Source organism: Triplophysa dalaica, chromosome 10 (genome assembly GCF_015846415.1).
Source record: "Triplophysa dalaica isolate WHDGS20190420 chromosome 10, ASM1584641v1, whole genome shotgun sequence".
NCBI classification, from domain to species: domain Eukaryota; kingdom Metazoa; phylum Chordata; class Actinopteri; order Cypriniformes; family Nemacheilidae; genus Triplophysa; species Triplophysa dalaica.
The window spans coordinates 2,634,878-2,652,894 of record NC_079551.1 but is presented as its reverse complement, the minus strand read 5'-3'; the positions used below and the strand labels follow the sequence as shown (position 1 = coordinate 2,652,894).

General features: G+C 36.5%; 1 protein-coding gene across 12 annotated transcripts in view; it reads left to right on the top strand.

Annotated features, from left to right (window-relative positions):
• Nucleotides 1-18,017, top strand: part of LOC130429683 (uncharacterized) — a 38,756-nt gene that overhangs the window by 766 nt on the left and 19,973 nt on the right. For all 12 annotated transcript variants that reach the window (XM_056758395.1, XM_056758391.1, XM_056758387.1 and 9 more), the window contains exons 2-10: nucleotides 1,995-2,327; nucleotides 3,298-3,645; nucleotides 6,278-6,397; nucleotides 8,416-8,736; nucleotides 9,739-10,032; nucleotides 11,786-12,085; nucleotides 13,857-14,150; nucleotides 14,729-14,767; nucleotides 16,767-17,066. In XM_056758395.1, the coding sequence (XP_056614373.1) occupies nucleotides 1,995-2,327; nucleotides 3,298-3,645; nucleotides 6,278-6,397; nucleotides 8,416-8,736; nucleotides 9,739-10,032; nucleotides 11,786-12,085; nucleotides 13,857-14,150; nucleotides 14,729-14,767; nucleotides 16,767-17,066 (2,349 nt within the window). The remainder of the gene's footprint in view (nucleotides 1-1,994; nucleotides 2,328-3,297; nucleotides 3,646-6,277; nucleotides 6,398-8,415; nucleotides 8,737-9,738; nucleotides 10,033-11,785; nucleotides 12,086-13,856; nucleotides 14,151-14,728; nucleotides 14,768-16,766; nucleotides 17,067-18,017) is intronic.

The following is an 18,017-nucleotide window of genomic DNA, read 5'->3' as shown; positions in this document are numbered from 1 at the left end:
GGAGCAAAAAAACAAAATATTAAGAAAATCGCCTTTGAAGTTGTTAATAAGAGGCACTTTAGCAGGACATCCACTCGCAAAAATAACCTTTTTATGTATTTACGGTAGGACATTTACAAAATATCTTCATGGAATATGAACTTTACTTGATATTCTAATGATTTTTGGCAATGTCTCTGTCTGTAACTTTTCATTTTTTGGATGCCTTTTAAAACCCTTGTCCTGAAAATAAAACGGTTTATGCAGTTAAATAGAAGATAAACTACTTACCTGCATAAAGCTTTCTATTTGCAGGTCAAATGTATAAGGCATTAAAATAATACATATATTTAAGTTACAGCAATCATAATGCAAATATTTAATCACTTGAGCCCAGTCGAATATGTATATTATCAGGCTATTTATTGTTTATTCTGAGACCCACTGTATGTATAAAACATAGAAAGGTCTGGTAACTTGAGTTTGGTGCTTAAGCAAAGTCCTTATGGTGTATTTTAATATTTAAAGAAAACAACTGACAGTAAAAGGAAACAACTGAAATGAATTTATCATGAGCAGAAGTATACTTACAAATTACTAACAAGTCGCCTTTCCATGCCATTCATTCTATAACTCATTCTATATCATCTTTCTGATTAAACATGATTTATTAAGAAACATGCTGTGCAGTGTGAGACTCCCATTTGTCCACAGCCCTGTTTTCCCTGTATTTTGGCCCCATGGACTACACACCCCATAATCCTTTGCAACTCTCCCTCATCATCATTGACTTTCACCCCATCATCCGGACACTAAGGCTGATTTGGCAATAACATGCCCGTCCACACTTCCCATTGTGAAGAATGATCCTACCAATGGATTGTTTTTTGTAACACAAACATGCTTGACACTAAACGTCTTCAGATGATTATTTTGTCTGTAATCTGCCTATTGGTTGATGTCTCTCACATAGATGCGTTGCTACAATATGCATTTTATAATAGAATTAAAAAAACCTGATTCAATCTCTTTTGTGGTGTTTTTATGTGCTTAGAATGTTTTAACATGGATGTTATCCGACCACGCTCTCGTTTTCCTTTCACTTTCTCCTCATCTGTTCTTATCTTTCCTTGTCCATAAAACTACACCATTTTTACACGTCTCTTCATTTTTTGTTGGGATAAATATGTTATTAATTTGTTTAGGAGTTATTTGTGTTTTGTAATTATTCGTTTATAAAAAGGTGATTAGAAAGTTGAATTGTGCCAAAGTGTATCCTTTAAAACAACCTGATTCAAATGATCTTGTGAATAATTATTATGGATTGTGCTATACCTGTGAGTTAAAAAAAAACATTTAAGCAATATATAATATTCTAATGGGCTAATATTAAAAACAAACGTAAATAAACTGCTGGGAATAATCTCAATATTAATGCTTCGTATTTCAATTATATAATTTTATATATGTATGATATAAATCACATTTGAAGAACAAAGCAAGGTCAATGTTAATGTAACATAAGCTTTAAAATAATTCACAATGTTTAATTGTACATGAAAGTCAGCTGAGACTGTTTCGCGGCGTAACCAGTAAGCCATCCGGGAATTTCTCACCTACTCTTTTATGAATACTGAGGATTCGGACATACTACAGTGTATTCTCACAATATAGTAGGTAAGTAGGCGTATTCGGACGCAACATTAGTATACACACTTCAAAATCTCGTTAGAAATAGTGTACCAGGTGGGAATTTCTCGCCTACTGTTTTATGAAGACCGAGGTCTTGGACATACTATTCATTTGCCTACAGCTTTGAGACTACTAGATAGCATGACAGTATGCGATTTCGGATTCAGCCAATAAATTCTCCCTCACCCATTGATTCTTTGTCAGATCTTGTTGTATGTAGCTGTAATTCCTAGTCTTATATCATGTTTTGTATTCCGTGGATGATTTTTTATTCGGTTTAGTTTGTATAGACTTAACATGTGATGTAATGTTTGTGTCTTCAGGTGTGTTTGGTGATCCAGATGAAGTGAAGATCGTGTTGGAGGGAGATTCTGTGACTCTACACACTAATGTTACTGACATACAGATAAATGATGAGATACGGTGGAGGTTTGGTCCTGATGGCTCTTCCAGTCTTCTAGTTCACATTGATCAGAATGTTCCCACATATAAAGATTCGGCTGATGGAACATTTACTGACAGACTGCAGATATCAAACATTAAGACTGGAGATCTCACCATCAAGAACATGAGAATCAAACACTCTGGACTTTATAAAGCACAGATAGTAAGACCTACTGGAGTTACAAACATGAAGTTCAGCATTGAGGTCTATGGTAAGCTTGCATTCATGTTTGTTTTTGTTTTTGTTTATGGTCAAAACAAAACAGTATTTACTGTGTTAAACAGTAAAGCATGCTTTCAGTTCAGTGGTTTCACACAACAATGATTTGTGATATTCACGAGTGTTTAGAAACGAAAAACTAGTGAAAATCAGCACATTAGAATGGAAAAAGGTGTTTTGTGTGAATAGGCTCTTACTGTACAGTAGACCCGTGCATCTCTTAAAGGGACAGCAGCATAATAAACATCTCTGTTTTTAATGTTCATCAAACAACAAAGGACGAAGACAAATCTTGACTAAGGTTTAATCTATATTTACATTATACAGAGAAGACCACAACATGTTATTTATGTAATTTAATGTCTGTATCTGATAACCTTAAATATGAAGATTTCATAGGTATAAAATTAACAAACAAAAAACTAGATTTATTTATTCATAACTCTTTTTGTGGGGTGGGCAGTAAAATAAGAATCATTTGTCCGACCGGGCCAGTAGATAAAATCATTAGCATTGAGCCCTGTATAGTAGTGAAATGAGCTAACTTTGTTTTCGTGGAAGGTCTGAGATTTCTAATGAAAACTGTCATGAGTCTGCCTCATCATGTCATGTCTATTCTTGGTCTTGTGGCAGATTCATGGCGATGCCTTAGGTTTTATGTGGAGAGAGAGATTTTTACCCTTTCGGCCTTATTTAATCTCTCCTCAGTCCTCCTCTCTTTTCCCACCATCTCGTTTCCTCGTTAACTTTCCCTGAGTGTTGCATTAACCACACCTGCCCCTTGTTAATTATTCTTTGTCTTTCTCCCTATATAATATTCTTGTGTCTGTTGTCCTGTGCTTGTTCGCTGCCTAGTTTTGCCTCCCTGCCTAGTGGATTACCTTGCCCCTGGTTTAGATTCTAGTGTCACTGACAGTGTTCAGAAATTGTAATATGAATCTCTGTTTGTGGAATTTCTTTAGGTGTCCCACATCTGACTGATCCTAGTGCAGGTGAATCCAAGACTGTGTTGAAGACTGATGGAGAATCTGTGACTCTAGACACTGGTGTTCAAACACAGACCGATGATCTGATACTGTGGAGGTTTGGAGATGTTGGTGTTCTCTTGGCTAAAGCTGATAAAGAAGACAACAAGACCTCAATAAATGATGCTGATGATGGGAGATTCAGAGGCAGACTGAAGCTGGATGATCTGACCGGATCTCTCATCATCAGTGATGTCCGAATATCAGATTCAGGAGAGTATAAACTGAAGATCAGCAGTAACTTTAAAAAGACATTATACAAGAGATTCATTGTTTCTGTCAGTGGTGAGTATTGTAATTCTGTTATAAGAGTCAATGAAATCAGCAGTGTGTAAATAATTTACATCAGATTATGAAAAAATAATATCTTGCTTTACTGTTTTATTTGATAGTTTAATGTATTTTAAAATCATACTTCGACATTTAGGACGTCCCAATCAGTTTTTTTGTGCTCCCAATCTAATCCAAATCTTTCATTTTGAGTATCTGCCGATATTGAGTCTTGATCTGATACTAGTACTTGAAGTATGCACAAAATACATTAAGTCAATTTGATAAATCCGGTGTGTATATAATTGACATCTGAAAATTTATTACGATGTATTACAAACATATTGAATAAATCCAGGTTGTTTCAAAATGTTTTTTTAACAAACTAAACTAAATATACTGGCCACTTCAGGGGTGGGGAGGGAGTTTAGCTTTCTGACACCCTTGTGGATGAAGGTCTCCTTTAGTGTGCTGGTCCTGGCCTGGAGACTCCACAGTCTCATTCCTAATGGCAGCTTTCTGAGGAAGCTGTGTGTTGGGTGAGTGGGATCACCTGCAATGCAGAGGACTTTGGTTGAGACGGGTTCCATAAATGTGATGGAGGGGAGAGAGACACCAATGATCTTCTCAGCTGCTCTCACTATGCTTTGAAGGGTCTTGCGGCAGGACACATTGCAGGCTCAATAGCACACAGTGATGCAGCTAATTAAAATGCTCTCGATAGTGCCTCTGTAGAAGGTGCTCATGATGGAGGCTGGGGCTCAAGCTCTTCTCCGTTTTCGGAGAAAGTATGCTACTGTTCTTTCTTGGCCAGTGAGAGAAGAGATCCTCAGTGATGTGCACCCTCATGAACATTGTGCTGCTCACTTTCTCCACTGTTGTGCAATTAATGGTCAGAGGAGCATACTGAATGTGTACTCTACTGAAGTCAACTACAATCTCCTTTGTCTTCTCCACATTCAGAGAGAGGTTGTTGTCACCTGGCCAGGTAGCTACCTCGCACCTGTAGTTTGTTTCATATCTGTTGCTAATGAGACCCACCATGGGTCATGTCGTCCGCAAACTTGATGAAGAGGTTGGAGTCGTGTGACGGTGTGCAGTTGTGGGTACTTAGGGTGTAGAGGAGGGGGCTTAGCACACATCCTTGGGGGACCCAGGGTACAGTGTGATGTAACTGGATGTGTTATTGCCAACATGAGGTCTCCCCGTCAGGATATCCAACAGCGAGTTGCACAGCGAAGTGTTTAGTACCAGCTGGACCAATTTTTTGTAAGTCAGCTGTAGAGGGATGATTCTGTTGAATGCTTAACTGAAGTCAATGAACAGCATTCTGATATGAGAGTATTATTTGCACAGATGAGTGAGTGCAGTGGCGATGACATCATCGGTCGAGCACTTAGATCGATATGCAAACTAGAAGGGGGCAAGGGGGGGAGGACAGACTTGATTTTGTGCATCTTCAAAGCTTTTCATGAGAATAGGAGTCCGTGCAACTGGACAGTTATCATTGAAGCAGGATTAAGATGGCTTCTTTGGGACTGGAATTATAGTTTGAAGCATGTGGGGACAACAGCATGCCTCAGCGAGATGTTGGAAATGCCTGTGAAGACATCAAGGAACTATTCTGTGCTATAATATGCTGCTATTGACAATTTTCCTAGGAGACGGCAAATTCATTCTGTGATGTTCAGTTAATCTATACTTGAACTCTTAAATGAATGAACAGCCACTAATGCTTCTGATCAGTGACCTCTGAGTCATTAGGGTTTGTTGTAAAGTAGTGTATGTGAACAGAAATAAGGCACAAATTCGTGCTCTCTACTATAACGTAGAGTTTACTCACTGTATTCCATCTACTGTTTTCTTTTAAGGTTTTGCAATGATAGATCATAGGATCTGGATTACTTAAAAGTAACCTGTATGTACATTTTCTAAAGATTTAACATTCAGTGTTGTATTTAATTTCCTTATCCTTATTATAATTCTTTAAAAAAAAGATATATATTTAATTGTTTAGATTTTGGAGATTATACTCATTTCTTTCAGTCTATATTACCTTGGCTGTATTTGTATGGTCTTCACAAGTAGATATGAGTATCCAATTATCTCATTCTCAAGGATCCTGATAACGTCAAGAAGCAATGTTGCGCAACAAACATTTTCAACTCTCTATTATCATCTGCTCAGTGTGTTTCTAGTTAGATGAAGTTGGACAGAGTTGAATTGAGCCATGGGACTCCAGGCGGAGTTAGAATGAGTGATGGAACTCCAGGCGGCGTTCTTTACGTAGTATGAGACAGAGATAGAATGGACATCTGAACACAACTATGATTTTCTCTCCTTAATAAACTTTGCTTCTTCTATTGTAACATCACTTCTTCTCCTGCCTGTTGTTCTTCCCCTCGGACATCTCATTCTGCAGGATAGTTAGATCTATCATTTGGAACATGAACAAAACGGAATCAACACTCTGGCATTATTTTGGATCAGCCTGTGATTATGATATTTGCTGTTGGTTTGGGACATCCCTACTTGATATTTGGTTTACCTGAGTCTGTTTTGTTACAGAAGCTTCTCTGTCTTGTTATGTGTTATGATTGTAATTTGTGCATATATGATATGATTTCCTGTCTTTCTATTATTACAGAACGAAGACTATCTCCAGGTGAAAAGGTAACGATAGCTATTTTTGTCCTGCTAGCTGCTGCTGCTGTTATTGGTTTGATTGTAAATCGCCGCAATAATTATGAACAACAAAAACGAAACGGTGAGTTTAATCTTCAACTGATACAGCAGTACGTAATCAAATATATTCATTTGACTAATATAGAGGATTTTCTTTTTGTTCTGCTTAATTTTATTGCAGTAATACTTAAAGTTTTATTTGATGATTTTTATTATGAATATTGAATTAAATCTCTTTTAGTATGTTTAATTTGTTGAGTAATTGAAGCATAAAATCACAGATGTTATTCTGGCTTTGGTTGAAACTAGCAACTTTGGCACCAATTTGTGTTATTGCTCCTGTATTACATATCGCTTATTGCCCGGTGAATTCTCTTTAAGTCGCTTGGGATAAAAGCATCTAAAAAATTGCTAAATGTAAATGTAATGAAAAAAGAAATTGCATCGACATCTATTTTTACAATTGTTATACTAAACGAAAATAAATTAATATTTATATTTGTTAATATTCCTTTTCAGTTATTGAAAGGGTAAAGCGTACACAGACCTTCACCCGATCTCTTGTGTACACAAACTAGGACCTGTCGTGAGATTTGATCATTTCAATCGCTCGCGTCCATATTGATAAATGCCATATTTTGCGTGGAAACTACCGTACGCCCAGTTTTCAGTTGTATGCTGGTTTCATAAATGAGGCTCATTAGGTTTGTACATTAACTTGGTGAGTTTGGCCAAATTGCTTCAGCGCTTTAATTTTATTCCTGCTGGAATATACTATACAACCATTAAATGCTTTCTAGAGGTTTAAAACATCATACACTTGATGACTTTTGAATCATTCTGAAATAAACAAACACAGATAGGACATACTTGTAACAGAATGACTAGTCAGACAGATTGCATGAATAGTTAATGAGCTTTATCCCGCACACATAAATATATGGTTGGTAATATCAAAAATAATCATTAGAGTCAGATAAATATAAATTATGGCCATTTGATTGGTTGTCGTGAGAAGCCGTGATTTACAGTGAATTCCGATCTGAAAGAGGGCTTGTTTGTCATAAGATGAAGCAGAGTAATGGCCCTTTTACACACGGTTATTGTTTTTATCAAACTGATATACAAGGTTAATTTAATAAACACACAGAATCAAGAATGATATTATCTGTCATTGCCACGAGGAGAGAACCCAATTGCAGGCAGTGTCTTGTGTCATGATTCTGCCTCTCCATGTCATGTTTTTCTTGATCTTGTGGCAGAAAAAAAAATGTAAAGAGTCATGACAAAGCCTTAGGTTTTGTGTAAGAATGACATGACATTGTTTGTGTTGACATGCCTTGTCTTTCTCTGGTCTCGTCATTGGGGCCGCCCCTCTCGTTTTCTCGTTACCTTTCCATTAGTGCCACTAGTGCCTCCCCATTAAAAACCACTAAAAACTGCTTTAATAACACATCTAAACTTTATTTACCAAAGATTAACTATCTTACTTGCAGAAGGTCTATACATTCATAACTACTGAGCTAATAAAAATATTTTAAATCGATGATTCATGTTCAATAACTCGTGAGCAGGTAAGCGTGTAGTAAGTGAGATAACATAAATTATAACATTCTAACGTAGTTAATATTAAACAAAAAAACAGCTCTAGTGTTACTAAATCTATTCAATTTCTGTCAGAATAATTATTATTCACATTATAATAATAAGTTATTGTAGAATTTTACAAAGAAACTGGAATCAAGACACAGAATCAAGAATGAGATTATCTGTCATTGCCAAGAGGAGAGAACCCAATTGCAGGCAGCGTCTTGTGTCATGATTTTGCCTCTCCATGTCATGTCTTTCTTGATCTTGTGGCAGAAAAAAAAATGAAAAATCTAAAGAGTCATGACAAAGCCTTAGGTTTTGTGTAAGAATGACATGACAATTGAAAACAGACAATTGTATCTAAAGTCTCTTACGCACTGTATTGCGTGGTGGTGCACATTTCATCAGTTTGTTTGATTCCTTCATAACATCTGAGATTGTTGATCATCTTCACCTGAAAACTGATGAGTTATGATGTTTATATTTCTCTCTCTTGTGTTTGTGTGACAGTTCAAGAGATGACGGTACTTAGAGGACATTCTGTCAATCTAAAGACTGATGTCAATAAACCTCAGTTTGATGATGTCATCCAGTGGAGTTTTAGAAATGATTTGATAGCCTCATTCAATAAGAGCAACAGTGATGAAGAGAGACTCATAGACAGACTGCAGGTGGATGATCAGACTGGATCTCTCACCATCACAAACATCAGAACAGATGACGCTGGACTGTATAAATTAAAGATCAGCAGCAGCAGTCGAGTGAAATCATTCCTTCAGTTCATCACCGGTGGAGGACCATCATACTATCAGTTCAATGTTATTGTCAAAGGTAAGAAGCTCAAGTCTTTTGTTAATATTTACATTTCTGCCATTCAGCTCATAATATACACCCCTAAACAAGTCAACAGAGAAACGTTTTTACACTTCAAGCCAGCAGACGACTTGAATAGACACAAACACAGCACATGATTAATAAAGACAAATATTATTTACTGTTATAATTTGGCGCTCTAAAAAACTTGATTCTGATTGTCCTGTTGCAACATTCCAAGGTCTAATATTCCCCATTAAAAACCACTAAAAACTGCTTTAATAACACATCTAAACTTTATTTACCAAAGATTAACTATCTTACTTGCAGAAGGTCTATACATTCATAACTACTGAGCTAATAAAAATATTTTAAATCGATGATTCATGTTCAATAACTCGTGAGCAGGTAAGCGTGTAGTAAGTGAGATAACATAAATTATAACATTCTAACGTAGTTAATATTAAACAAAAAAACAGCTCTAGTGTTACTAAATCTATTCAATTTCTGTCAGAATAATTATTATTCACATTATAATAATAAGTTATCGTAGACTTTTACAAAGAAACTGGAAGAAAGGAGGCAGGAACCGAGGAACATTCAAACAAACTTTTAATAAAATAAACAAACAACAAAACAAAAGTAAAATGGTGGCAGTTCCTCATAGACCACTGCCGCTCACACAAACATAATAAAACACAACATAATATCCACAACATAACACATTTTTTTGCCCTTCTCCTTTTGATTGGTTTGTTGTAAGTTGGGCCTGGAGGGGAGGGCTAAAAAAATGCCTGGCCACTGACAATCAATATAGTCCTGCCTCTTTTTTTGTTGATGAAGTCATGTGGTGAAGAGTTGTTGTTGAGAGGGGGAGAGCTTAACGTTTCTGATTAAAGATTACAAGTGCAAATGAATAAAAAACATTAATAATGTTGACATGTTAATGAAATGATTATTAATGTAATGTTCATGTGTTCTAATGTTTGTGTTTCTCTCTGTTGTGTGATGTTGTTACAGATACAGTGGGGAAATTGGAAAATAATACTGTCTCTCTGTACACTGGTGTTACTGAACTAAAGTCAGATGATGTGATCCAGTGGAGGTTTGGAGAAACTCTCATAGCTGAAATCAATAGAAAGAACAACAAGTTCACTACAGATGATGAGATATTCAGAGACAGACTGAAGCTGAATGATAAGACTGGAGATCTCACCATCAGAGATCTCAACACTGAACACACTGGACACTATAAACTGAAGATCATCAACAGTAAAGGAACATCATGCTGTCAGACTGAAGTTAATGTCATGGGTAAGTAAAACAGGGCTCGACTGTGCGAGCATTTCACTCAAATTTGTAAAAAAAAATAAAAAATTCATGCAAATCGAAAAATGTATTTAGGAGCATGTGTGCGATTGTCATCTTATCAGACAGATTACTAAAAACATGAAATGAAACGCAGCTTGTCAGTGTATAGCATACATGTAAAATAGATTATTATGTTTTCTGAGTGATTTTTGGAAAAGGGGGCTGTAACAAATCTCAATAAAATGGAAGGAAGGAGGCGGGAACCGGCAAACATTTAAACATTTAATAAAGTAATATAACAGCCGGCGGCCCCTCACGGACGACCGCCGGCGAACAAAACATAATATAAATACAAACATAACATAAGTTCGGGCCCGGTCCTCTCTCTTCGACGGTCCGGTCGCTCGTTCCTTTTATGCTCCCATCTCCTACGTGATTCGAGCCCGGTGTGCGCACAGCTGGCGCTAATTCACAATTACTCACAGGACTCGAACCACGGTCTCGCCCCGCCTACTCTACTACAGGGGCATTTGCTCGAGTGATGCTCGTAGCGTATATAGCGTCTTCATCTCACTTTAATGAGGACGTGAACACATGAACTTCTTCTCCAGAGTTTCTCAGGGAGTTTACTTCACAAGTGCTACTGTTTCACTGAAGCTATCGTCCACAAACACATACTGAAAGGTCTTGAAAAATAAAAGTCTGGTCAACTTGAACAAGTTATGACACATTCAAGTGAACATAAAGTAGTAAACTGTAGTAAATATACTGATGAAATTATAAAAAAATACTGCTATACCCTGTGGATAAAACAGCATATGCTGGGTTATGTACAGTATATTTTGATGATGTTTGACCAGCCAAAACTAGCTAAGCACCAAAATTTACCAAACAAGCATATGCAACATTGTTCAACTCAGCATGATTCAAGGAATCAACAAAGACTACTCTAATGATTTTAGTGTAAAATTTTCAAAAGAAATAGGAAAAAATAACCTCTTTTCATATCTTTATACCACTAGGTGTTATTGTGCCAAGACTATGTATGTCACCTCATGTCCAGACTTTGATACCATATACCAATTTTTGTGTCATTACATTAAAGCTTTTAAATGAAGATGCAGTCTCAAAAACATAAAAACAAAACATAAATATTTTAGTAACTTTTTCTAAGCACTGCCTTTATTTGCTAAATACCAAATTTGGTGCAAATTGGACAAACAGTCTGGCACAAGTTCGAAGAAGTATGTTTATGGAAAAATTCAAAATGGCGGTATTTTTGTGTGAAGTTATATTACTTTATCCGGTACAGTCGAATCAGCATCGGCAAATGGTTTATAGTTTACAGAACCTTATATCTAGGATTTCTAGGCATATCTGGCAGTATATTCACGGCACTTTTTGTCATCACTGGCACATCCCCTAGTGGTCAAAAGTTATAAGCAATTCTATTTTGTTCTAAATGCATTTTAGTTTTTAAACTTTTTCAAAATCTGATAGTCTGACATTTTGACCCAGTAATTGCAGCTTGCAGATATATTTTCTTGAGTTTCTGATGATGTTTGATGTTTAATCATCAGTCTGCAAACTAACACTAAAACCGTAATAGAAAGTTTCTCTCATGTCAGAAGTTTACATTTATTGCATATTTACTGATGAGTGAAATCATAAACTGTATGTTCTCAAGTACATTAATTTGATCTGATGGATGTTCTTCTGATTATTTCTCTTCTATGTGATGCTGTTATAAACGAAGAGGGACTCAGATCAGTAAAGTCGGGAGATTCTGTTTCTCTAGTCCTTGATGTTGCTGGTATACAGAATGATGATGTGATTCAGTGGAGATTAGGAGATGAAGAAACTCCCATAGCTGAAATCACTGAACTGAATAAACTCTCATATGATGAGAGATTCAAAGAGAGACTGAAGCTGAACCCTCAGACTGGAGATCTCACCATCACAAACATCTCAGCTGAACTCTCTGGAGTTTATAAAGCAAAGATCATCAGCAGCAGTAGAGGAACAGAATACAGAACATTCAGGGTTGCCATCTCTGGTGAGTGGATTTGTTTTAATGATTAATATCTGACATGATGATGAGAGATGATGCAATGACCAGAAGAGTTTTACACTACACTGTCTTAACAAATTGAGTTTTTGGTACCATTTATGTAAAATACAATTAATATCAGCACAACTGAACTCAAATATGTGTTACATAAATGCCTGACATGCAGTTAATGTATACAAATATGTTCACATCACGTTTATTTGTGATAACAGGGCTTCGTTAAACAGTAACGGTCCAAAAAATGTTACTTTGGTCCAAAAAATATAGACAGACCAAACATTTCAAAGCATTTTCCGTTAAAAGATGCAATCTGATGATGAGTTAAGTTCAACTCTGATGCTCTTACGAATGCAGATGTCTCCTGGGTCCAAAAGTCCCCCATTTCTAATGACACATGCGAACAGATTGTGTTGCAATATGAAAGTGTCATGGAGAAAATCAGTTTTCAGTGCAGAAAGAGCCTCGTATAAGAGAGAGACGTTGGAGAGAAAGATCGTCTAAAAATCACCCCAGAGGAGGTTACTTTGATTTGGATCAGTATTTGAATAACATTGGATTTGCTGTATGTTAGAACCAAGATATGTTGTTGTATCTTGTTATAAAAATAGTTGTGTGACGTAAAAGTTTGGGGCGTTATTTATCTGGAACCGGTTTAATATTTTACTCATCCAGATATTGGAGGCGCAAAAACTGGAGAGAGACCAGAGTGCTTTTTACTCTTTTAATCAATGATGAATAAACTTTTAGTTATTCTGCGGGTCACATGCGTTCCGAGCCATAGAGCAGAATCCGTATGGATCACGGATCATCTGCTAACCCGGGAGAGGAAGAGAAAACGTGCGTTGTAGAGTTGTTTGTATTTTTAGGGCTGCTCTCTTCAGTTCATTTCAAGACCATTCTTTCTAACGCATTTTATTCTACAAGCTAGTAAGTCCGCTGGAAGTGTGTAGCATGCCCGGAAAGGAGAGGTCAAATTTTCCTAATTTTGTAGAGGATTAATCTACAAGACCAAGTGATCCTTCTAACATTAAAACCGAAGATTAGCAGGTCATTATTTACCACTCCCACTTCTGGCTGTTATCGAAGGAGAAATGGTGGATGAAGCTAGTTGTATGGAGAGGTTGTGACATCTTTTGGTTGGCCCGATATCACAAGCAGAACTGTTTTTGCAAAGTTCAGCTGCAAGCAGTGGTCTTTTATCCAATGTGAAATGTCACTCAGGCAGGCATACTGAGATATGTGCAGAAACTGTTGGATCGTAAGGCCAAAATGACAATTGGAGCTGTGTGTGATCCGCATTTAAGTGATAAGACAAGGCATGTTTCCGAATGACAGAACGTAGGGATGTCATAAATATGGAAAAAATCAGTAGTCCAATCACTGAGCCCTGAGGCACCCCGGTATTGAGATGTTGAAGAAATTGTTCTCATGGAAATTGGCCACCAAAGGTTCAAAGACCTCTGTTAATGACAACTTGTATGAAAGCTGAGGGGTGTGTTTTGCATTCAAAGACAACATTATGCTTCCAACTTGTTTTTCACACTTATTTAGCCCATATTTAGCATGAGACTCCAACACTTGTAACAGTGGAAATACATAAAGTCATAAAATAGCTTGCCCCCCCGAACCCCCTCTCCCCCATTTGAAGAACAAATGATAAGATTGATTTGCTTTTAAAAACAAGTTCTCCCATCACAGCTGCATGTGTTACTGACAGTATATTATCACATTGATTCATGTTTTTTGTCTGTTTCAGTGATCGCTTATGAGGATAAATCTCTCACTATACACACTGACAGTAAAATACAGAGCGGCAGTGAGATCAAGTGGATCTATGATAAGAAAACATGTCTGGTAACTGGTAAGAGTGGTGATGACAGTGAGACCAAATTTACAGATGATTGGACATTCAAGGACAGACTGAAGATGAATCATGAGACTGGAGATCTCACCATCACAGACATCAGATGGACAGATGCTGGAGTTTATAAACTACAGGTCAACAGTAATGGAAAGATCTCATACAAGATATTCAAGGTTTACTTCAAGGGTGAGTAACTCAAGACTTCTGATACAAAAATTTACTTCACTTCAACTATTGATGATCTGAGAAGAAAACATGGTCTTGTGAAATGATTGAATTTTATGAAAGCTGTTACACCGTGTTGTTTTGTTGTGCTGATTTTTGTAAGGAAAAGGAAACTCAACCATTACAGAGAACACAATCTAGACATTAAATTCCATATAAGCTCATTTGTACACTTTTATTATGTGTTTAATTGAACAAAGTAGATCAAGCAACACATTCTCTCCATTAGTTTATAAAGAACTCTCTTAAAAATAAAGGTGCTTAAAAGATTCTTCATAGCGATGACGTGGAAGAGAAATTTTGGTATCACAAAGAAGCATTCAGTCAAAGGCCGAGCTCCTTTATTTTTAAGAGGTTATGTAAAGTAACTTGAGTCTGATACTCACACTCGAAATAAATCTTAAATTTAATCTGCTTTCCAACAATTCTCTTAAAAGTGACATTTGACAGCTGATCTTTAAAATGTTTTTTGTGCAAAACCTTTTATTACATTTTTGCGAATGCCGAAGTTTTAATGAACTGAATGTTTGTTTGAACAGACAATGCTGATGAAAATGACCCGCACAAACAGAAATCAGGTAACACATAACAATGAATTTATCATTTCTTAATGAAGAACTGTGTTTTAAAGCGCTTGCAGTGAGATTTCAGTCCTGAAGTTTCTGTAGCTGACTTGAGCTTGTGTTAAAAAAAATGCTTTTGTCCTGCTTTCTTTTAAAATCTTTTATGATTTAGTTATTTAAAGAGATAGTTTTATTATTTCATGAAAGGTCTGGAACATGTTTTGCATAAAACACTCAAAGGCTGTGTAAACAAAACCCTTCTTACCTCGTCAAAAACAGCTCGGCTCACAGCGACCCGTTTTTGTGCATGTCTCTTTAAATCATAATGAGTCACAGCGAACCTCACCCCCTTCTGTCCGGCGTGTCAACACAACACACGTCTAGTACAACTAACATGGCGATGGTTTAGCTAAATTATATTTCCTGAATTCCTCTACGGTTAGTTTCATCTTAAACGTCTCAAATCATTCGTCCGAAGAAAGAAATAATATCCTAATGTGCAATATGATTAACGTTATCTAAAATCCACGGAATCCACTGGAGATCTCAGCGGAATTGAACCTTAAAACGAAACCAACCCCAGTGTTCGCCACTGTTCATTAGAAAAACAAACAGCTGCCGCAGCTAAACATATTATTGCACATCATATATTAACATTCATACAGCTAAACTCCAAGTCTCCATCTGCACTTATATACAGTGAGTTTAAAACTGGCTATATGTTCTATTTAGCCTGTGTCTGACTTAACTCCCTTCGCTATCATAAGCTTACATTGTCCTTCTATGGTACATTTACGTCAATTCAGAATGTTGAAATATGACTTACATCGGCAGTTTTGTATCATCAGTCAGTCTTAAGGAACAATTTTGAAGCTAATCCTGCTTGTTCTGTCCCAGGTTGATAAACATCACTAACTGCATATGAATCCGCTCTTGTTTTCCATCTGCTATTCATGACATATTTTTAGACAGGAGGAAAGCACCAGCCCCAGGTGGATAGGGACCATCTCTTTTCAACAAGTCAGGTCTGCCCCAAAAACTCTTCCAGTTATTTATAAAAATCCTTATGCAGGCATCACCTGGACAACCAGTCATTTAGTGATGACAATCTATTATATATCTTATCATTCGTGATCACCGAATGATGGAGTCTAACATTGTTTGTACCAATGCAAATAATAAAGGTATTCAATAAAATCACGATTGAAACATGCGGTTATTCTCTTAATTTTGGTTCCACATTACACTTTTAATTTACTCTTAACACTTTTTCAAAGCGCTCTATCCTATATGTGCTCAGCCCCCAAAATGAAATTTTGCAACCAATAAGCTCATTTTATCGAGAGAGGCAAAAATCATTATCACGAATAAAATGTGATTAATTTTGCAGCCCTAATAAGAGGCTAAATAACTGTGATCCTGCCGGGCAGTTGTGGGCTACTGAATAGAGTGTTAACTGTCATGATTATACCCCCTCTTGTCATGCTTTTCTGACTCTTGAATCAGAATCATGACAGTCTAACATGTTTAGTGGTGCAGACCCACATGTTGATTGTGAGAAAGACATGGCATTGTTTGTATTGGCATGCCATGTGCTTTCTTGGGTCTCATCTTTGTCCCCTTCCTCTCGTTTCCACATTATTGATTGTTAATTGTTTTATGCCCTGCACCTGTTCCCTCTTGGTCCCCTATTTATTGCCCTTGTGTTTGCTGTACTGTGCCGTTTTGTTTTGCCTTTTCCCACTTCTTGTTGGACACCCTACCTTGTTGGACACCCTACCTTGTTGGATACCTTGTCGTATTGAGTTAACTTGTTCTTGTCTTGACATTGCACGTTTGATCTAGTCTGTCCTTAATCTTGTTTTCTTGTTTTGCCCCCTCGTGGGAAGTTTTTCTTTTGAGTTCTTGTTTTGTCCTCGTTTTCCCCCATCGTTGGTTTATTATTAAATAAAATAATTATTACTGTACTGTTCTTGCTTATAATGTTTGTGTTTCTCTCTTCTGTGTGCTGCAGTGGCTAATACAGTTTGGAAATATGAGAATGATTCTGTCACTCTGAACAATGATGTTACTGAACTACAGTCAGATGATGTGATCCAGTGGAGGTTTGGAGAAACTCTAATAGCTCAGATCAACAGAACGAACAACAAGTTCACTACAGATGATGAGATATTCAGAGACAGACTGAAGCTGAATGATAAGACTGGAGATCTCACCATCAGAGATCTCAACACTGAACACACTGGACACTATAAACTGAAGATCATCAACAGTAGAGGAACATCATACTCTCAGATTAAAGTTTATGTCAGGGGTAAGTAAAGCTCAAGTTATTGTGATGAGAATGATGGCTTTTATACATCAAGTGCTGTATTGACATTACATGTGTTGTGATTTTATCTTCTCCACCAGTTTTGGATGTAACTAGTTACTAAGTAATTAGTTACTGTAATTTAATTACTTTTCCCTTGAAAGAGTAAAGTAATGGATTACTCATTTGTTTTCTGTAATTTAATTACAGTTACTTTTGATGTAATTAAACTAAATACTTTGTGAAATATATGCGTGTGCAATAGTGTAATTGACATCAAAATTCAAAGTCTTACTTTCAAATCTGTGCTTTAATGTATAATTCTCACATTTGTAATACTTTGGTCAGTTAATAATATTATTTATTTGAATGAATTAAATAGTTTCATGTCTATCATTAAATCACTTAACTTATCAAGGTTGATGTAGGATATAGAAAGTAATTAGTAATGAGTAACTAAATACCTTTTGGACAGAGTCATTTGGACAGTAATCTAATTACACTATTGAATATGTAATGAGTAACTAGTAATTAATTACTTTTTCAGAGTAACTTACCCAACACTGTTCTCCACACATCTTCTGAAATTGCTTCATGTTAAGCTGCAGGACTTAGATTTTATCTGCAAATAATAAGAATGTTATTTCACCACGAAATGAAACTTTCACAAGTAAATAAATATTTCCCCATGTTTTGTGCCTAGAATAAAAAGGTATTTTATTACTTTATTTGCAAGGTCCATTAATATGAATGATGAGCTCTGCTCTGATTGGCTGTTTCACAGCCCTTGCTCATGGATGCGACTAGCTGACACAGTTGACAGATCGCTGAAATGGCAGAAGTAGAAAAGATCACTGCTTACTGATTGCAGCAGGGGTTTCTCGTGGCAATATGGCCGGAATTGAAGACCTTGCGCAGACCCGCCTGACTTTATAACTGTATAAAGGAGATGTG